We start from the raw sequence: 22,672 nt of genomic DNA on the forward strand, positions 1-22,672 counted from the left end.
AACAGCTCAAACAGATATTGTAATTACTGTAATGTTAACAGAGAAATGCCCTAGCTATAAACAAAACAAATTACTTTTATTAAATGTCTAAAGCAATTTTGGTGTATTTTAGATTTAAACTTCGTAAGCCTTCAAATGAAAAGACAAATTATAGTTTAAGAACTTCCTTGGCAACTTGGTTTTTAATCTTACTGCCTTTTATGCTTACAGTTTTGATCAGCTCAACTTTCCTACCCTCTGAATTCCTTTAAATACTGAGGTTTCCTATTAATGTCTTATTGAAATGAGTAAAAGTATCTTCTCTCCCCTGATCCCCAACCCAATTAAGATTAACAGAAATTGTGCACATCCATTGGGAGGTAAATGGTGATAGTAATATATATATATATATATATATACACACACACACACACACACACACACTTGGTGTTTTAATAGGGCCAGTTCACAAAGCTGAAAACAATTATGAGCCAAATCAGTTGGGAGGAAGAATTTAATCAGAAAAATGTGAATGAGAATTGGGAATCATTTAACAACACTTCACAAGAGGCCCAAAAAGCCAGAATTTTACAGCTGAGGAAGAAGATAGGTTAAAAATCTGACCTGGTTTAGAGGGAAAGTGAAGGAAGCTATAAAAAAAAATAGAAAGGGGAAGTTGAGAGTAATAAATATAAATCAGAAGCTAGGAATGGTAGAAAATTGATAACAGAAGCTAAAGGACAAAAGGAGAACTCTACGGCCAGCAGAGCTAAGGACAATAAGAAGGTGTTTTTTAAATATATTCGGAACAAAAAAAATCCTCGCAATGGTATTGGTCTGTTACTAGATGTAAATGGTAGAATGGTCAATAAAAATGCAAAAAACCAGAAGTTTTCAATAAATAATTCTGTTCTGTATTTGGGGAAAAACAGATGATATAGGGCTCATCAAAGGTGAGAACACTCTTTCCATTCCATTAGTATCATAAGAGGATTTTAAACAGCAGCTACTGACGTTAGACATTTTAAAATCAGCGGGCCCTGATAACTTGCATACAAATTTTTTTTAAGAGCTGGTTGAGGAGCTCACTTCCCCAGGGTTCCAAGACTGATTGAAAATCAACATGTAATGGTGAAGTTCCAGACAATTGGAAGAAAGCTAAAGTTGTGCCAGTTTTTAAAGAGACTAAATAGGATGACACGGGCAATTAAAGGCCTGTCAAACTGACATCCTGGGCAAGATAATGGAGCAGCTGATATGGGACTCAATTAATAATTAAAGGAGGGTACTATAATTAATGCCAATGAATGGGAGTTAATGGAAAATGTATCTTGTCAACTAACTTGATATCTTTTTTGGATGAGATTACAAGTTTGGTTGATAAAGGTAATACTGTAAGGCCACATAGGTACCACATAACATTTTAATTAAAAAACTAGAATGATATCAAATGAACATGGAACACAGTAAATGGATTAAAAATTGGCTAATGGATACATCTCAAATTGTAAATGGTGAATCATCATCAAGCAGGTGTGTTTCCTGCGAGGACCTGCAGAGATCAGTTCTTGGCCCTAGTCTATTCAACATTTTTATCAATGACCTGGAAGAAAACAAAGTCATCACTGATCAAGCTTGTAGATGAAATAAAAATTGAGGGAATGGTAAATAACGAAGAGAACAGGTCACTGATTCAGAGCGATCTGGATTACTTGATAAACTGGGCACAAGCAAACGATATGCATTTTAATACAACTAAATGTAAATGTATACATCTAGGAATAAGGAGTGCAGGTCATACCTACAGAATGGGGAGGACGCTGTTCTGGGCGTGGTGGGCAGGGAATCCACAGCTAAACATGAGCTCTCAATGTGCCTCTGTGGCCAAAAGAGCTAATGCAATCCTGGGATGCGTAAACAGGGGAATCTTGAGTAGGAGCGTATTTGGCACTGATGTGACAACTGCTGAAATACTGTATAGTTCTGGTGACAAGAAAGACATGGTCAATTGGAGAGGGTTCATAGAAGACATGGAAGGATGATTAAAGGATTAGGAAACATGCCTTAAAGTGATTAACCCAAAAAGCCCAATCTATTTATTTTAACAAAGAGAAGGTTAAGGGTAACTTGATTATAGTCAATAATTGTCTACTTGGGAACAAATATTTAATCATGGGCTCTTCAGTCTAACAGAGAAAGGTATAATATGACCCAGGGGCTGGAAATTGAAGCTAGACAAGTTCAGACTGGAAATAAGGTGTACATGTTTTGACAGTGAGGGTCACTCTCCATTGGAACAAATTACCAAGGTCCGTTGTGGATTTTCCACCACTGACAATTTTTAAATCAAGATTTGATGCATTTCTAAAAGATCTGCTCTAGGAATTATTTTGGGCAAGTGCTATGGCCTGTGTTATACAGGAGGTCAGACAAAATTATCACAATGGACCTTCGTTAAATTGAACCAAGATTTTGGTTATATAATAACCTCTTTCTAACCTTTTTGCCAAGTGATCCAATCCTTAACCATCACGTTTCTTTAGAAACCATTAGAAAAAAAGGAAGACTGAACTATGCAAGAAAGAGCAGGGATGAAAACCACCACCATCTGTCTCAAGAACTGTGGTGTCAATATTATTGATCATCATTCATCTGCGGACAGTGAGGACATAAATCCCAGAATAGACATGAGAAATGTAATTTCTCACAACAGTGTGGAAGAAGGCTAGAGCATCTAAAAATACTTACAAGAGCATAACAAAGAATAATTCTTCTGAAAAAGAAAAAATCCCAAGGAGCCAAAAGTTCAGTTATAGGGCTTCACGAGGAGCTACTTAATAAAATGAAACCATACTGAAAATTGACATGGAGGGAGGCAACCAAACAAGAATAGTTAGATTGTTTTGTGGGAAGGGTTTGGGGAAACAGGGAGGGAAGCAGGAGAATGAGTTGATTCTTGCAAAAAAAAAAAAAAACACAAACCACCAAGGAGGATATGAAGGGCTTCTAAAAATATGTCAAGAGAAAATAGATATGCTAGAGAGAAAGTGCCACTTAATAAATGGAGGAGAAAGATTAAATTAGATGTTAAAAAACCACAGTGACAAGTTAAGTATAAAAATGTAGATTAAGTTGATTACTCAGTGTCTTCTGATATAGAATTATTACTATAAAATCAATCTTCTTGTAAAAGAAGAGAAGGAAAATTGTTTGGACAATTAGGAAATTATTTTAAAAATAGCTATCGACAAACAGTAGAAAGTATTTGGAAAAAAGCATTGCTTTAGCCCTAATGATGATGATGTTAACCTTCGCTGCGGTGCAGTACTGATCTTCAGCAGCTGAGAGAACATTCATTAGAAATAACATTATCCATTAGTTTATTATATATAATATAGAGTTATACACAGATGTTTCCCCTTCTCCAGATTCTGTCCCTTTGATTTCCATATGAGAAACCCGTTTCTCAATTTAAAACAGTGCCTTTTTCCGCATCTTTTTAATTTCAAAGCCTTATACCAAACCAAATTTCAGCTATCAGTACCCAAGATCAGGTCTACACAACAGATTTATATTGGTATAACTACATCGCTCAGGGGCTTAAAAAAAAAAAAAATCCACACTCCCAAGTGACAGTTATACCGACCTGGTGTAGACAGCGCTATGTCGGAGGGAGAGCTTCTCCCATCAACATAGCTACTGCCTCTCATGGAAGTGGATTAACTACGCCAATAGGAGAAGCTCTCCCATCGACAAAGAAGCGTCTTCATTTAAGTGCTACAGCAGTGCAGCTACGCCAATGCAACGTTTTATGTGTAGACCTGCCCTCAGAGTGGTTTCTGAATGCGTTCATGCTAAGTGAGCTGCCTTCTCTTTAACAAGTCAACTTCCTGACCCTTCTGAATTCACATAATTATTAATCTGTAACCTCAAGATTCAGATGGTCTCAGAAGAGGTTACATTGCTGTTTATCCTGTGAACCAGCAAGGAATTCAGATTCTAAACCTGCAGGCTTTAGTACAACAGAATGGCATCTTACCTCTCTTGGCTGACTGGCAATGGCAATGCTGCCATCTTTGTTGTATTTGATAGGTGCTCCTCCTTCTTGTACCAACGTTCCATAGCCTGTGCTTGTGAAAAATGCTGGAATGCCTGCCCCTCCTGCACGGACTCGCTCAGCAAGCGTACCCTGGAGGAGAACAAGTTCAGAAGCAAACAATGACGACTTGGATTTGATTTTCCTGTAAGAACATCTGCTTCAATAAGAGACATTTGGGGGGGGGGGGGGTTGTTCCTGTATCTTGGGGTTTTTCCTTTTGATCCTATTAGAAACAGGGAAAAATAGTCTATTTCCCCCTCTTGTTATTTGACAATAAAACCATTCTTCTTGGCCATCAGTTACTAAATAGCACACTGTAGCTCAACTCCCCCATTCACTCAGTATTCAACTTCTTGCCTCTGTATTTTATAACCCCCTTTTCTCTAGCTTGTTTACGGGTATACTACTCAAATCCATGCACTCTTTGTTCTCTTCCTATTCCCCACTTGGCTATCAGCATTAGTACAAACAGCCTTTTTTAGCAACCTACATATTTGTCTAAATTCTAGTTCTCGTGCTCTGAAGTCTCTAGGGAAACATAACAATGGATGCAATATTCAAAACTGAGGCAGCAATGCCTATTAGTTTCAGCAGGAGGCTGGGAATCAGTAAAGCCTGGGTTCTCTTCTTGAGTGCCAAATAAGCGGTGGTGATTGTGAGGCTGGCAAGCCAAGTGCCAGCTCTTCTCAAGGCTTTAGGCCTCAGCTGAGAACAGACTGGTTCATTGCTGGAAACCAGTTGTTTCACCTGTAGTATGGTTAAGATGGGGTTAGCCCTAAAAGACATTCAGTGCGGACAGAGTGCTACAACTCTGTCACCTTTCAGAACCACTGACTAAGTCACTTGTGTATATATGTTTGCCTGCTCTCACTTGTAAGTAACTCTTTCATTTCCTTTTCCTAGTTAATACATCTTTAGTTAGTTTATTACAGGATTAGCTACAATCATTGTCTTTGGTGAGAGATCTGAGGTACAAACTTTCCTGAGGTAAGTGACTGTCTCTTGGAAGCAACCTGAATGTGATACAATTTTTGGTGTATAGCAACCAAGTCCAGCTTGCATGGGTGACAACATAGACTGGAATGCTCCTGGGGACTGCCTGTGACTCCACAGTATGACTGTTATAGTGTGCTTCAGGAGTTCACATTTGTTACTGGGTTGGTGAAATCTAATTATAGAACATACAACCAACTCGGAGTGACTGCCTGGATTTTTGACAGTCTGCCTTGAGGGTGGCACTCCAGGCAGCATGACAGTGATATCCATACAATCTATTGCATTGAATATGTACCTTTATCTACCTCTTTTGCACTTTGCAGCTAATCCATCTCTACCAGAACTACTAGCATTCAAAAGCCTGTATCAGCTACAAACAATTGTTTTCAGTTAGTTTGTTTTAAAAGTATCTTGCCAGAGAAATGTATCCTTCCTTCCCTATCATCTCTCCCAAATTATATTAATAGATTTACAGATTTTAAGGCAAGAATGGATCATTGTTGTGATCACTTAGTCTGACCTCCGGTATCAAAGCAGACACTGAATTTCTCCCAGTAATGCTTGTATCAAGCCCAGTAATTTGAGGTTTAACTACAGCATCTCTTTTAGAAAGGCATACAATCTTAATTTAAATATTTCATGTGATACAGAATCCACTACATCCCCTGGCAAGTAGTTCCAGTGTTAATGAACCTGTTACTGTTAAAAACTTGTATCACATAACTCTCACATTTGAGAAGTTTGTTAGATCTTCAGGTTGGCGGTACTGGTCACAAAGTGGGGAGGGGAAAGTGGATTGCTTGAGAGTCTGGGTGGGAGGTATTCAACATAGAGGACAAACTAACTTTGGTAGCTGAGGAAGTGGCAAGAGCCAGAGCTTTTCTGGGCTAGCCAATCGGGTAGAAAGGAATGCTGGATGCTTCTCCATCTCTAGTGTTCAGACAAGCAGCATTCTCAGTAGCATAGAGTCAAGAGCAACTGCACATTCTATATGTAACTAGGGTCAGATCTGCACAACACATAGTTAGGGCGCCTACTGCAGCCTTAATTAATAACACCTTTTATTCCATGTGTTATGTCTTATCCTTTGAAATAACACAGCATATGTTTTAGTGACTAACTGCATGTTTTAGAATTATGCAGTCAGTTCTACAATACAGTAACTCCTCATTTAACGTTGTCCCACGGTTACGTACCTGCTCAGTTAGGGACCATGCTCATTTAAAGTTGTGCAATGCTCCCTTATAATGTCCTTTGGCTGCCTGCTTGTAAGATTCTGTGGAAGAGCAGTGATTTTACAAGGGAGCACTGCACAAGTTATGCTTCTCCGCCTCCTGCCCCTCCCTCCCAGAAAGTCCTAAGCACTGCCAAACAGCTGTTTAGTGGCACTTAGGACTTGGGGATGTGGCCTGCTCTGGAGAGGAGGTGGAGTGGGGGTGGGAAGAGGTGGGCCTGGAGTGGAGCGGGGACAGGAAGAGGCGGGCCTGGAGTGGAGCGGGGACAGGAAGAGGCGGGCCTGGAGCATTCCCGGCAAAATCCAAACCTGTTCTCCGGGGAAGCTGCCGCTGCTGTTGCAAAGGTGTTTCCTAGCGTCCTTGCCTGCAGCGGGCTGTGCCTGTGTGGAGTAAGCTGGGGCACTTCCCAACCACAGTATAGTACTGTACAGTATATAATGCCTTTTGTCTGCTCCAAAAATATTTCTTTGGAACCTAACCCCCCCCACCCCATTTACATTAAATCTTATGGGACAATTGGATTAATTTAACATTGTTTCACTTAAAGTTGCATTTTTCAGGAACATAACTACAATGTTAAGTGAGGAGTTATTGTATTAGATCTATACAGTGTCTTATTGATACCAACATTCTAAGTTATCTTTGTACCCAACATCCCTGATTAGCCTTTAGTGCAAGAACTGCTATAGCTGGGTTGGGCTGAAGAGCTAACTTGTAAGCATTAAATTCTAACACAATATATGCACACTGAGATTTAACACAAAACTACGACTGAATTCAACTAACGTGTTATTAATGTTTAAGTTTCACACTGTGCTACTTAAAACTCCAATTTTAACTCCCTTCCACTAGATAGCAGAAGTTACATATCTACGTCTAATCTAATAAACAAAAATGGACCCCAACTCAGGGGTTCTCTAACTTTTTTCATATCATGAACGACATCTATAGAGAGAGTCTTCTGGATCATCTTTCCACCCATTCATATTTGCATAATACCCCTGTACATAACTCCCCCACAAAACACCTTTTCTGATTTTGACATCTGGATCTTCTCTTCTTCTTTTCATGGTCTCTTACCCTCATCTTTGATTACTTCATTTGACGCCTTAGCACTCAACTTCTAGTTTGACTTTCAACCCTGGATCAATGCCAAAATAGCCATTCACTCAACCGTGTCTTCTCAACACACTGCTCTTTCTTGGACCTCTCAATATTTTAAATTTTCCCACCCTCCAACTACCACTTCATCTCTTTCAACGTTGCCCTAGACCCATTACTTTCCCCTGACCCTTCCATGACCCCCAATCCATCAATGTCCCTGATTTTATTCCTCACCCTCTGTCCTAGTTCTTTCCCAATTACTTCCACAGACTCAGCCGTCTATTCCCTCCACTTCACTCACTTTTACTCTCAGCTTTTGGCTCCCTTCTCCTGCCATAAAGTCTGTTCCACTAGCCCTCAATCCCAGCTCACTCCCCAAAGCTGACTCTTCCTCTCCATGCTGCTCAACTTGTCATTTTGTGTTTTTAAGAGTCTCCTGAGCAAGACCTGTTCCCTCTTGTATGTTTACCTAGCCGACTGCAGGCACTTCTAGAAACAAACAGTGAACAATAGAAATAATATTTAATTTCTTATTAAGAAGCTTTTTAAGGTGATTTATCATCAAATGGTAACAAGAGAAGTTTTTACATTGCATGATCAGTCATTTCACAACAGATCACCAGCAGTTCACAGGCCTCAATTTGAGAACAACTGCCATGTGTGTTTACAACACACACCTACCTCTATGGAAAATATTAGTGTTGTAAAACAACAATAAAAGAGAAAAGACACCTTAAAAAGAAAACAAGATGAGAATCATCCATTATCACAGACCAAAAAGGAAAACTGACTGATCCCCTTATGGAAACCAGCTTACCTGAGGTGTAAGCTCAACTTCCAATTCTCCAGATAAGTACTGTCGTTCAAATTCTGCGTTTTCTCCAACATAGGATGATACCATCCGTTTTATCTGCTTAGTTTGAAGCAAAAGACCAAGTCCAAAATTGTCAACACTGTGCAGAAAAACACCAATAATAGTCAACATCCAAAATACAGAGCATTGTGCCATCTTCAAAACACTTTATAAACATTAATGAATTAACACGGTACTTGTAAGAGAAGGAAATATTATTCTTCCTATTTTACAGATGAAGAAATGGAGGCAAAGGAGCAAGACCCAGTTTTTAGAGGAAGAAAATGTCTGTGCCAGAATTAGAATTAGAATTGAGGAGTCACTGGCACCTTGTGATCAGACATCACCCTCAGGGTGAGAACACTAAGTAAAGTAAACACTAGCTACAAATGACAGCTTAACAAATGAAATAACCTTAGAAAGCTTCTGCTTCAATTGTTGTCTCACCACTAAATAAATAGACACTAAAGGGCACAACCAGGTCTCTGATGAATAAAGTTACTTTCAGATCATTTTGGATTTCCCCTTGCACAGATGCTCAAGTAAAGGACAATAAGAAACAGGGGAGAGGCAGGTCTCCGAGTCAAGGTCGTAGGGTGGGTTGTACTCCAAACAGGGGTGTTTTTCCTATTTTATTTTCTGATTATAGTAAATATTTCACTTTCTTGTGAAAGCCACTACTCCTTGAGGAACAGACACGACTGCAACCGAGGTTTTCTTCAGTGAGTCACTCTGCCAGCTTATGTTGTGATCTGCATTTTGAACCAGCATATGTTATTTTTGCCATAGAAGTATATAATCATGCTAAAGTTCTCGACGTCACTATTTCCATTGCATCCTCTATGGCTGCTGCCATTTCACCCTCTCTACTGGTGGGACAATGTTATGTGATGAGACTTCCATTTCAGAGTGAACTGACAGAAGGAAGAGGTTTCAGTCTTACAGACACAAGATTAAGATTTAATTTAGAAAATTGGCAATACAGACAGAAAATAGCCAAAGGAACCTTCCCCTCACGGCCCCAATCCTGCACTGTATAGCAGCAGACTGCTCCACCCACCCCACTGACTTTAAACAGGGCTCTCTGTAGGACGTGGACAGACTATTGCACATGAATGAGGCCCAAACTTTCCCTAAGCCTCAAAGCCCTCCAAGCCCCAGCACTTTCTTCCCACAAAGAAGCAAATTATAATAAGTTCTTTCCGCAGCTGCCCATAAAGACAGCATTAGAATTTTAGTGGTTGTTTACTGAACATTTGTAACAAGGTACCTCCCTGTAAGCTAACAATGGACAATATTTGCTGTATACCCTCAGATTTCAGGATAAGAGACAGAGAAAACCTATAAAAAGAAACTTTTTATGGGGCAAATCCAGATATCCAGCACACTATAGCTGAGTATGCAAGTTTGCAATATACAGAGCCTCATGGAAACCACCAGTATATTATACATTTTTAACTCAAATGCAACTTAGGGAAAACCAATTGGAATTATCCATTATTTTAGACAAAAAGTAGATTTTTTTAATCCCCTCATAAAACAATCTTTCTTTGTCCTTCAGTGACGTGGACAATTATGTAATATAAAAAATTAGGGGACCACTTCAAAGGCAATGATTAAAACAGCCACAATTTATTCTGGACTCAACTTTGCCACTGGTATACCTGGTGTCTTGAAAATTAAAACAAATGATTGGTTTTCAGCTACAGAAAACTATACCAGTCCCTATCACCGAGTTAGGCTAATTCATTCTCTGGCTAACATTAAAAGTCAATTATCTCTACATCAATGATGCCATTAGGAGGCAATATGTTGGATTGCCCTCCCTTCCATTTCTTCCCCTTCTCCTCCCTTCACATTACAGAAATTACTGTTGTAAACATCCCCAAAGCCAGCTTTAGCTAATGACCATCTGCAAAGAGGTCAAAATGGATGCAAGGGAGATGTTCTGTTGAACAACAAAAATCAAATGTCTGCTCTACAAAATATATGCTGCAGCTTTCTGAGCTCAGAAAAGAAAAAAAATGCTTAGAGATAAAGTTATGATGCTAGACTGAATGAAGAGATCAAGAGGGACGCACTTGTTTTGCTAGTTCAGATAACATTAATCAAAGGAGGTAATACCAGACCCTAACCAAACCAGGCTTTATCATCTGTTAATACTGTGGAGTATTAGGTATCTTATCAAAGAAGATACATAACTGGTCTCATTAATGTTGTCACCTGGACATCATATTAAGGAGCCAGATTCAGCAGTGGGTTAACAAACACGGGATTTTCATTTTTGAATTTTAAAGAGTAAATGCCATCTCTTATTTATTGACTTTTGAAATTTAAACCAACACTTGTTGTAATTTGTATAATTATAAAACAGATTAATCATGCTGTGACATTACACTCCAAAATGTTTTATGGAAATTTGCTTATGAGTGTAAATATGATGTAACCGGAATATGCTTAATGCAAAAGGTCTCTTGTAAAGTATCATTACAATCATTACCTACTGAATATATTCATCCTATTTGTATGAATGTATCATTCTTGTATCTGAAGCTAGAAATATGAAGTATAACTCTGAGGTCCTATTGTAATTATGCAAAGTGTGGCTATTAATGGTGGTTTAGAATCTTGATGGCTCCCATTGTCTAGGACAATTGGTTGTAAATGGCTCTTTACTTGCAAACCTTCTGGGGTACATGCAGACCATCCCTGGAAGAATGGAGAGGGTCTTCCAGTGACATGTGACCATGTCACATGATACTGGAATCCATCTTAAGCCTGATGCTTTTCCATTTAGAAGGAGGGATGGGGACCCAAAGAGACAAGATTTCCACCTTGTGCCAAAGCTATAAAAGGGGGTGGAACAGAACAAAGACGTTATGAGAAAGCCGCTGCTTTTCTCCAAAGATGCCTGCTGGAACTAACAAGGACTGTACCAGGGGAAAGGATTGGGCCCAGGAAGGAGTCTAGTCTGTGAAAGACGCTTATTGGAACATCTCTGAGGGTGAGATTTACCTGAAATCAGTTTTTAATGTATTAGGCTTAGACTTGTGTGCTTTGTTTTATTTTGCTTGGTAACTTAATTTGTTCTGTCTGTTATTACTTGGAACCACTTAAATCCTAATGTTTATGCATAATAAAATCACTTTTTTATTAATTAACCCAAAGTGATTAATAACTGGGGGAGCAAACAGCTGTGCATGTCTCTCTATCAGTGTTATAGAGGACGGACAATTTAGGAGTTTACCCTGTATAAGCTTTATACAGAGTAAAACAGATTTATCTGGGGTTTGAATCCTATTGAGAGCTGGGCATAGATGAGCTGCTGAGCAGTTTTTGCTTAAAGTCTACAGCTTTGGTGGCGTAGACAAGACCTGAGTCAGTGTTGCAGCAGGCTAGCGTGTCTGGCTCAACAAGCCAGGGTTCTGGAGTCCCAAGCTGGCAGGGAAAACAGGCTCAGAAGTAAATTCAGCACATCAGGTGAGGAGTCCCAAGGGGGTCTCTGTGACTGAACCCCATCACACTTGCATTATGCCATTTTTCTGTATATAAAACAACCTGAACAATTATAGATATAATTTTGTATTAACTTTTGAAAATAAAAAATGAAAAAAAAATCAAGATTGTACCACGAGCACTGTTCCCTCTAAGCTGTGCGCGTGCACAAAGATCGTAAACACCACACACACGACGAAACACCGCGTGCACAAAAATTTGCACAGAAGACATTTTTTACGCACACGGCCTGTCAAAAATTAGAGGGAACATTTAATGAACTACATCTCACGGTCATTTATTTTGACAAATTTAGTAGCAAGCATTTATATCACACTTCACACTTTCAGAGAGTTGGGCACATGTGGGCTCATTAATCCACAACACCCTCATATAGAATCGACCCTATTTTACAAATAGGGAAACTGAGGCAGAAACATTCAGTGACTTGCTCAAAGCCAGAGAGCAAGTCAGTGGCAGAGCTATATTGTACTGACTTCAAATTTTAGGGCCAAATTATGTCCTAGCTTGCACAATTTCTCAAGGGCATACAGTGTTTCCTTACTCTCTATCACCAGCTACTCATAGCATGGTTGCACTGCAGTAAAGGGAAGTAGGTCCTGCAGAGCCGCTCCAGCCCCCTTCTGTGCAGGTAGACAGGAGGAGCAATGACTGAGCACAGCCTTAGCTCCAGCCCTGCTCCTCCTAACACAGCAGCCAGTGCAATTGCACTGCAATGTATCCTACACACATATGCGGCTGACACAGGATACTGCTCAGAAGGGGAAGGACCCCAGGAAGCAAAACTGTGATATTCCAAGGGCTTGTTTACACTTGAAACGCTACAGAGGCACAGCTGCAAAGAAATCACTATAGCGCTTCAAGTGTAGACACTAGCTATGCCAACAGCAGGGGTTCCCCCATTTAGCATAAGTAATCCACCTCCCCAAGAGGTAACTAGATCACCAGAATTCTTCCTTCGATATAGTGCTGTCTACACCAGGGGTTAGGTTGGCTGAACTACTTTTCTCAGGGGTGTGGATTTGTACACACCTGGGAAACAGCTATGCCAGTGTAAATTTCCAGTGTAGACCAGTCCAAACCTGCAGTGCTTTCCCAGGGCTAGTATTCACTAGTAAAGAACAGAATTATTAGACACATCGATTAATGTATTTTGCTGGAGAAGAGTCACAGCTATTGTAAAGGGAAATCATGCCTTGCCAATCTATTAGAATTCTTTGAGGGTGTCAACCAACACGTGGATAAGGGTGATCCAGTGAATATAGTGTACTTGGACTTTCAGAAAGCCTTTGAGAAGGTCCCTCACCAAAGATTCATAAACAAAGTAAGCAGTCATGGAATAAGAGGGAAGGTCCTCTCATGGATCAGTAACTGGTTAAAAGACAGGAAACAAAGGATAGGAATAAATGGTCCTTTATCATAATGAGAGAGCTGTGTAGTGGTGTCCCCCTGGGATCTGTGCTGGGACCAGTGTTGTTCAACATATTCAGAAATTATCTGGAAAAAGGGGTAAACAGTGAGGTGGCAAAGTTTGCAGATGATAGAAATTTACTCAAGGTAGTTAAGTCCAAAACAGACTTACAAGGAGTTACAAAGGAATCTCACAAAACTGGGTGACTGGGCAACAAAATGACAGATGCAAATTCAATGATGATAAAGTGATAAACATTGGAAAACATAATCCCAACTATGCATACAAAATAATGGGGTCTACATTAGCTGTTACCATTCAAGAGAGAGATGTTGGGGTTATCATGGATAGTTCCCAGAAAACATCCGCTCAATGTTCAGAGGCAGTCAAAAAAGCAAACAGAATATTAGGAATCTTAAGAAAAGGGAAAGATAATCACAGAATCATAGGACTGGAAAGGACTTCAAGAGGTCTTCTAGTCCAGCCCCCTGCACTCAAGGCAGGACTAAGTATAATCTAGACCATCCCTGACACTTGTTTGTCTAACCTGCTTTTAAAAATCTCCAATGATGGAGATTCCACAACCTCCCTAGGCAATTTATTCCAGTCCTGACAGTGAGGACATTTTTCCTGAAGTCCAGCCTTGCTATAATTTAAGGCCATTGCTTCTTGTCCTGTCCTCAGAGGTAACAAGAACAATTTTGCTCCCTCCTCCTTGTAACAACCTTTTATACACCTGAAAACTTATCATGCCTCCCACCCCCATCTTCTCTTCTACAGACTAAACAAACCCAATTTTTTCAATCTTCCCTCACAGGCCATATTTTCTATACTTTTAATCATTTTTGTTGCTCTTCTCTGGATGTTGTCCAATTTGTTCACCGTACCTGAAATGTGGTACCAAGAACTGGACACAATACTCCAGTTGAGGCCTAATCAGGGGCAACAGAACAGAGGGACCCAGAGGGCCATGGCCCCATCACTTTTTTCCTTAAGGGCAAGTGGGGGAGGGGGAAGAGGAGCGAGTACTGGATGGAGCTTTCGGGGGAGGAGGCTGTGTGGGGGCAGGGCCACCCTTTGGGCATCAGTGGTCCCACCACTTTTTGGGAGCTTCCTGCACTTCTGGGCTTAATCAGCACAGAGCAGAGTGGAAGAATTATTTCTTGTGTCTTGCTTATAACACTCTTGCTAATACATCCTAGACTGATGTTTGCTTTTTTTGCAATATTACACTGCTCACTCATATTTAGCTTGTGATCCACTATGACCCCCAGATCCTTTTCCACAGTACTCCTTCCTAGGCAGTCATTTCCCATTTTGTATGTGTGCAACTGATTGGTCCTTCCTAAGTGGAATACTTTGCATTTGTCCATATTCAATTTCATCCTGTTTACTTCAGGCCATTTCTCCAGTTTGTCCAGATCATTTTGAATTTTAATCCTGTCCTCCAAATCTCTTGCAACTCCAACTTGGTATCATCCACAAACTTTATAAGTGTACTCTTTATGCCATTATCTAAATCATTGATGAAGATATTAAACAGAAACAGACCCAGAACGGATCTCTGCGGGGCCCCAACTCGATATGCCATTCCAGCTTGACTGTGAACCACTGATTACTCCTCTCTGGGAACAGTTTTCCAACCAGTTATGCACCCACCTTAGAGTAGCTCCATCTAGGTTGTAATCCCCCAGTTTGTTTATGAGAAGGTGTGAGACAGTATCAAAAGCCAAGGTATGCCACATCTACTGCTTCCCCCATCCATAAGGCATGTTACCCTGTCAAAGAAAGCTATTATGTTTGACACAATTTGTTCTTGACAAATCCATGCTGACTGTTACTTATCTTATTATCTTCTAGATGTCTGCAAACTGATTGCTTAATTATTCGCTTCATTATCTTTCAGGGTACTGAAGTTAAGCTGACTGGTCTGAAATTCCCAAGATTGTCCTTATTTCCCTTGTTATAGATGGGCACTATATTTGCTCTTTGCCAGTCCTCTGGAATCTCTCCCGTCTTCCAGGACTTTTAAAAAAGGATCACTTATGGCTCCGATACCTCCTCTGCCAGCTCCTTGAGTACTCTAGGATGTATTTCATCAGGCCCTGGTGACTTGTCTAAATAATTTTTAATTTGTTCTTTCGCTATTTTAGCTTCTGATCCTACCTTATTTTCACTATGTCAGATGTCCAATTGCTACTAACTTTTTTGGTGAATACATTCCAAGAACTTTTTGGATAATCTGTGCCTGCTGTATTATTTTCCCAACAGATGTCTGGGTAATTGAAATTCCCCAGCACCACCAAGTCCTGTGCTTTGGATGATTTTGTAAGCCTGATCCACCTCTTCTTCCTGGTTAGGTAGTCATGGTGGGAATCTAGTACAGACATCACCCTTTTTACCCCTTTTATCCTTAGCCAGAGACTTTCAACAAATCTGTCCCCTATTTCCATCTCAACCTCAGTCCAAGTATACATAATTTTAACATATAAGGCAACACCCGCTCCCTTTTTTCTCTGCCTGTCCATCCTGAAAAAGCTGTGCCCTTCTATACCAATATTTCAGTCATGTGTATTATCTGTGATGCCAATTATGTCACAGTTGTGTTTATTAACTAGCATTTCTAGTTCTTCCTGCCTACTCGCCATACTTCTCGCATTGGTATACAGCTAAGATACTGATTTGATTTTTCCACTATGTTCTCTTTTGTCTCTCCCTCATCCCCGCTATAATGGCCCATGGTCCCCCCAGATTCCCACCTTTCTTCAAGGTGTTCATGTTTTGGACTACCTGTGGGCTTTTGTCTCCTGCCCCCATTGGGCCTAGCCTTGAATGTCTCCATGTGAATACTCTCAATGAATTCCTCGCGTGCAAGGATGCTTTTCAGCCTGGCCACCTCCTCCTGTAGCTCTCCCACCTGCTTCCTGAGAGATAAGGAACTTCCCCAGGCAGTTAAAGAATGCTGACAGAGCACACACACTTCAGAACGGTGGCAAATAGAGGGTCAATGGCAGATTTGTAATGATTAGTGAGATTTTTGCCTCATATTACCAAGTGCTGTAATCCCAGGCCTGGCTGCCTCAGAAGCAGCTACTGAAGCATATCATCATCAAGCAGGCTTTTACATCTCTTGCTGCAGGATCAAACCGTGCACACGTTCCCGCTCTCCATTTACCTCAGGACAGTCTCTGCCAAACAAAAGCCCACAGCCATGAAGGTCATGTGAATGCTGAGTCACATTAAAAGTGTCATTTTCACGCAAGCTGTTTAATTATTTTTGAAGTAGTTTCTTTCCCTTACGTCCAAAACAGTTTATATTTGTTTTAAAGGGGGTGATCATTTGTATTCTAGGTCATATAGCCCCATTTCCTCAATACACATGACACTAAGCATTTGCTATGTTGCCAAGAGGCATAATACCTCAGTTGGTCAGTCTACAGCAGACGCTGTTAATTATGTGTCTCATTGCCATGGACTCCTATTTTCAGTTAATATAAAATTTTGCTTTCACTGTATGGTAGTTTTTGTTTGGTCCCTGACACTGATGGCTTTGGATACTTTATTCTAACCCTTGGGGAAGGGTTTCCTATAATTGCCCTGTGACTGAATTTCTTCAAAGACCCTCTTCTATGCAATAGCCACAAAGTCTGTTCACGCATACCTTCCATTTTTTGCTTTCTCATTTAAACCTCCATCCTAAAATATTGGGTCACTGAGATTTGTGGCTGGAGGGAGCTGTTATTATAATTTTTATTATGACAACTCATTTCTTGTTTTCTCCTTCCTCTGCCCCCCTTTTTCTGTTTGGTGAAGGGGGCAGTCATAGGAAATTTCTTCTTAACGCTTCCAGCAGAAACGTAATTCAGCACTGAAATTAAAATTCCTCCTGTCATATAGTAAGAGCAGAGAAATCATGTCAGCACCTGGTGACTGAGGGCAGGGCAAGTTAATTCTCTCAAACATTTTGGAGAGAATTATGGTAATAGGACAGAAGGGGCATGATACGCCTACGCAAGCTGCTGCCCCCAATGTAAAATGCTCTGACAGCTCTGGTGGTGACACGAGAAGTGGAAAAGCAGTCAGGGCTCAATCCAACTCCCACTGAAGTCCCATTGATTTTATTGGGAGATGAATCAGACTCTTAGGCCCAAATTGTTAAAGCTATTTAGGCATTGCTGCACTCAGCGTTGCAATGCCTAACTGATTTAGGAGCCTAAATCTCATTTTGAAAAGGAATTTAAGCACTTAAGACTAAACACTGTTGTCACCAGACACCTATGAACACTTGCCCGTCAAGACATTGGACCATCAAATCCAGTACCCTGCTTCTGAGGGTGACCAATAAAAGGCAAACAGTGCTCTTGAAGTTTGAAAAGGGCAAGTGACAACCCCTCTGAAAAGAATCCCACATGGAAGTGCACACTCTTACTACCACTACGAAATGAACTTTAATAATAAATAAATAATAATAATAAAGGTAAATCCAGTCTTATGTACTTTACTTATATGCAAAATACCTTATGAACTGTATTGAAAACACATTTTTTAGACTCAGAAGGCTAAAGCTGCTCAGACTTATGCTAAGTTCCACAGTTGTGCTTCATTGCCTTTAGGCTAGCAGGAAAGCCAGTCGGCCTCCTCCCATTTTACTCTCCACTGTGAAATACTATTCAACGTATCTACTTACAACAAATGAAGGGGTTCATTCCCCTCTTTCATTTCATGTCCCTTCATATACCATATTTTCCTACTGATGAAGATATTTGCAGAATTTGTACTAATCATGTTTGAATCTGCAGTATATGCAACATACTTCAAAGGCCTAGTGAATGAAATATGAAGGTGACTGAAGGCTAAGGTTAACTTCTGTTGCATGGTGTTAGAGTGACAATATACTGATACGGTACTACAGTTAAGCTTAGATCAACTCCTGTATTTCCACTCGTCATCTGCAGTCAAAATCTGGAAGTCAAGCTGCTCAATGCTGTATTTGATTTCTTACTGGCTCCATACTTTAGTGATCTTAGGACAATGCGTTCTGCCAAAATCCTGAAATAACTCCTATGATAAAATTGGAAACATGAGTTATGCAGTCTTTTTCTGGGGCTACAGTTTACAAAGTGTTAGCTCAGTAAACTGTAATAAACAGTAATAATAAAGAACCTTACAAGTTAAAAACATATAGACCAAACAACTTAACTGATGATATTTCATGGATTTATTTATTGCCATTATTATTTTGGCAACTTACTAAGAGCAAAGTTTGCCTAATGCAACCCACTGCAGGGCAAGTTTAGCTTGTAACTTCACTTCCTGGAGGGGCAATGTAGTTAACTTCATATATTCTGTCTATGTATGCATACACATATCTGTATATGTGACACAGAAGCGGCACCCTCCCCTCTTTCTCTCTTACACACACACACACACACAGAGTAGAAATCAGACTCAACATGACAGCCCTTTCCCCCTCTCTCAGCTGTTATTTTCTCTATTTAAATTATAAATTCCTTGTCTAATTATGTGTCTGTAAAAGCAAAATGAATTAAAGCCTCTCAACACTTCTGAGACATATTGGATGCAAGGGTTCTCTCAGTTTTACAGAGTATTTCTGAAATGTTAAAAACATGCAAACGTTTCCCCTTCTTGTGTGTTCAGAAAGCACCTACCATAAATAAATAAATAATGAGAAAATTACAAGACAAGGATCTGGGACACTGGATAAGTTACTTCACAGAGGAAGTCTGTGGCACATCAGGAAATATGACCCAAATTATAGGGGCATGTCAGGACCACTACAGTTAACTAAGGTCACAACTCCTGTTTAAAGGTGGACAATTTTAAGTCCTCTAAAATCAAGATGCTTGGTTAGACTCCTATGAAAGTTGGTGTGCCTCAGCAGGGTGAAGGGTAGGGTTAGACACACAAATTTGGGGTCATTTGGAACTGCAAGGGTTGCAGAGATCAATCCTGAAAGAAAAAAAAAACATTTTTCAAAAAGTTTCTGGGTTGGTGTTTGATTTTTTTGTTCTTTTTTGCACACAGAGCCAGAGCTCAAACTATTGATGTGATATGGGTCAAAAATGGTCTCCATCTGTTGAGATTTACCCAAGACAGCGCAGGACCCCCACTAAATCTTTGGGGGACCCAAACTGGGAATGGTATTTAAGACAAAATGGCTAGAGGGCTTCCATTCCCACCATTTTATATGCTTTAAAACTTGACTCTGCTTTAATGCTCTAAAATCCAAACAGTAAATCAGACTGCTTTGAAATCTGGTGTGTCTCATGGTGGCATGGGGTAGCGTTTGTGATCCAAAATTTAATTGAGGAGTTCTTAAGTTGCAGTCCTGTCCCCCTTCCTCCCAAACTGTCTCTTTCCATTGCCTTGTACTGTTAAACTGAGAGGTATTAATGACTGGATGAAACCACAGATCTCATTGAGATTGATGGCTGTGAACTCACCCTTCAATTAACAAAGAAAAGTTAATGACAACCCCCGCCCCCCCAGGCAAATAGCGCTTTGGACTGAGCGACTGGTGGTTGCTACAATTTGTGAGTGATACGTGACAATTTTATTTGGGGGAATATAATCAAAGCATTTGGAGGAAAAAAAAAAAACAGGAGAATGCTTTCCGGCAGGGATAAAGGGAGTGGAGGAGTTATGGGGAAGGGGAGAAGGGTTGGGGGCTCAGGTGAGGGAAGCATTGCACCCCCCCAGCTCTACTGGAGCACCCCAACACTACACCCTAACTCCCCTACACCCCTCGGCTCTGCCAATGCACCAAACTCTGCCCATCCACCAATTCACTGTGAGCTCTGTGGGGTAGGGAATGTCTCTTACTTTGTTGTTGATTTTGGGCACAGCAGCACCACTATAGTGAAGATTGCATTATGATTTCTCTTTAAAGGCTGGTCCCTGTAAATCCTCTAAAATTGATATGCTTAGTCAGATTCCTCTGAAATTTGGTGTGCCTCAGGGGGATTGGTTTCGTCTCAGGAGGAGCAGGGTAGAGCTAGTGCCCCAAATGGGGGCGGTCATTGGAGCTAAGGGTTGTGGACGTATAAGCCCCAAAGGCGGTGGGGGGGAACTATTTTTCAGAAAAGTTTCTAGGAGTTTGTTTTGTTCTTTTGCAAAGAACTAGAGATCAAACAATTCATGTAATGTGGGAAAAATGGCTTGAGTGCCTCAAAGTTTTACATAAGGTAGTTGGGGGACCCAAATTGGGAACCGTATTTAGGAACATGTTCACTTCTACGTTTGCGTAGTCTGGAAAGATTACCGGGGGACCGGAGGGAGGGGGCGGGGGGAGTGCCCTGAGAGCACAAAGTAGCCAAATTAATGTGGCGTGTCCAAAGACACACAATGCAAAGATTTGGAACTGACCACACAGGTATCTTGGCTGCTGAGGGCAAAGAAATGTGCATGCTGCAAGGGTTGCCAACAGGTGGATTCTGGGCAACTCCTGGATCACACGGTTGCAGAAGTTTGCAGGACAGCAAGCAGTACACGACATGGGGATTGCTAGCTACCAGCCGATCTGGGTGGAGGGAGGTGGCCTGCCTTGGCATCATGCTTGAGGATGTGGTGATTCACTAGACGGAAATGATCTGGCCCTTAAACCTGGTGTGCACCTCATACACCCTCCAAATCAGCTCTCATACATTGTAAGAGATTTGTATCCAGGAGGTGCGATAGTTTTCTCTGATTTCGCTGAGCATCTGTATAATTGCTACAAAGTCAATAGGAAAGCTGTTAAGTGCTGGAAGAACACTAATTGGGAAAGTGGAGGGTTCATGGTTGACCAGAAAATGTACACAGTATGGCACAAACATTATAAGCTCTGACACTTCACTGTTTCTCAGAGACAGGGTTCATCGACTGGACAGAAGCTACTGCCAACTCCAGGAAAATAGAGGGAAGACAACATGAGCAATCACCTCCCTGCCTTTTTCTCCGTCAGTATTGTTAGATGGAATTCTCTGGGTAAGAATGAACTGGTTGTAGAAGGAGGTGAAAAGCTTGTATTTTTCTTCAACAGTGTAGGTTGGCAGAGTCAAGGTACGACCCTGTATTGGTGTATTGCTGGGAGAGGACAGAGACAAGGCTGCATAGGCAACATTAACTGTTTCTTTCCTGGTTTTCAGAAGTTTGAGTTTTGTTCAGTTCAACAACATTCTGCAATAGGACAACATACCACCAAGCAACAGTACCTCTGTATTAACATTTTTTTTTTGCCACTGACTTAACTTCAGGTCCCAGGCATCCACAGAAGCTACATGGCAGATAAAATAGGAAAGCAAAATCTATTTTAGTAAATATAATGTAATGTATATTACTAATGTTTTCATTCCACTATAAATTAGTTATTTGTTAAGAGCTGACAGTGTGTTTGGTGCTGTATAAAGTACAATTGTAAACATAGTCCCAGACCAAAGAAGTTTGGAATCTAAATTAGAATACAACATAGTAACAGATGGCTTATCTACCTTGGCTCTCAGCAACAGTAATTAAAGCCCGTAATAAATACTTTCCCATTACATTCAATAACCTTTTCCCACTTCTGTAGCATTTTGCCTACTCCATTCAGCCCCAAGCCTGCTGTTATAACAAGCAGGTCAAATGCTTACCACAATGGTACGGTTCAACATAGTAGAACAAGTTTACCTCCAAAATCAAAGGGATTCCTGCAGAAAGCACACAAACGATGGAATGCAGCGTGGGTAACAGGTTGGTCATGCCTTTAAGCAGACAGTTTGAATCAGTGGTAATCTGACAGTATGTCACCAATCTCTTTTTAGAAGATCATCTCAGGGGATTAGGAAGTTTAAGTAGTAAGACAGAAGTCTTCAATAATATTTCACTATAAATAATACATAGAACTTCCAGAGCCCAAAATCATGTCCTTGAAAATATGATAATGTATATTTAAGAGCCACCAATGGAAACTAATGTTGTCAGGAAAAAAATGGTTTGTGATGTTGGACATCGGGCCACATTTCTCCCTGGTATAACTGATGATTTCAGTGGAGTTACAACAGGCATGAATTTGGCCCACTGAGAAGGCACAGAGATATCAAGGAGACCTTGATCCTGTGACTTGGTTTAACTAAAATTATTATTTTTTCCACTTTTCCTTTTCCACCATATGAATCATGATGACTTAGTCATTTTAGGCCTAGATCTGCAGCCCTGATTTTAAGTAGTTCCTTACTTCACAAGAAGAACCACTGAAATTAATTGTTGAAATGAACGAAACTCCTCAAACTGAGTAAGGGTAGCAGAAACAGACCCTTTATGAAACTGGCATTATGAAAAAAAGAAATTAAACTGGCTGTATGTTTTTTTTAAAACCTTCATATGGTATTTGGGAGTATATCCCTGCTATATAATTTTATAGAATCATTCCAAAACCTATAAAAGGATTAGACTCAATTAAAATTCTATAGAGTTTTTAAGAGTAGCTGCAATTACAGAAG

The 22,672-nt window shown here is 40.4% G+C and overlaps 1 protein-coding gene across 3 annotated transcripts in view; it reads right to left on the reverse strand.

The window, feature by feature from the left end:
- OXCT1 (3-oxoacid CoA-transferase 1) overlaps positions 1-22,672 on the reverse strand; it is a 133,307-nt gene that overhangs the window by 87,725 nt on the left and 22,910 nt on the right. For 2 of the 3 annotated variants that reach the window (XM_039543904.1, XM_039543903.1), the window contains exons 4-5: positions 8,231-8,366; positions 4,019-4,168 (exon numbers count right to left, since the gene is read on the reverse strand). In XM_039543904.1, coding sequence (XP_039399838.1) covers positions 4,019-4,168; positions 8,231-8,366 — 286 coding nt within the window. Of the gene's footprint in view, positions 1-4,018; positions 4,169-8,230; positions 8,367-16,244; positions 16,382-22,672 lie in introns of all 3 variants that reach the window. The other variant, XM_039543905.1, reaches the window with a different exon arrangement.

The sequence above is a fragment of the Mauremys reevesii genome, linkage group 6 (assembly GCF_016161935.1).
Source record: "Mauremys reevesii isolate NIE-2019 linkage group 6, ASM1616193v1, whole genome shotgun sequence".
NCBI classification, from domain to species: Eukaryota; Metazoa; Chordata; order Testudines; family Geoemydidae; genus Mauremys; species Mauremys reevesii.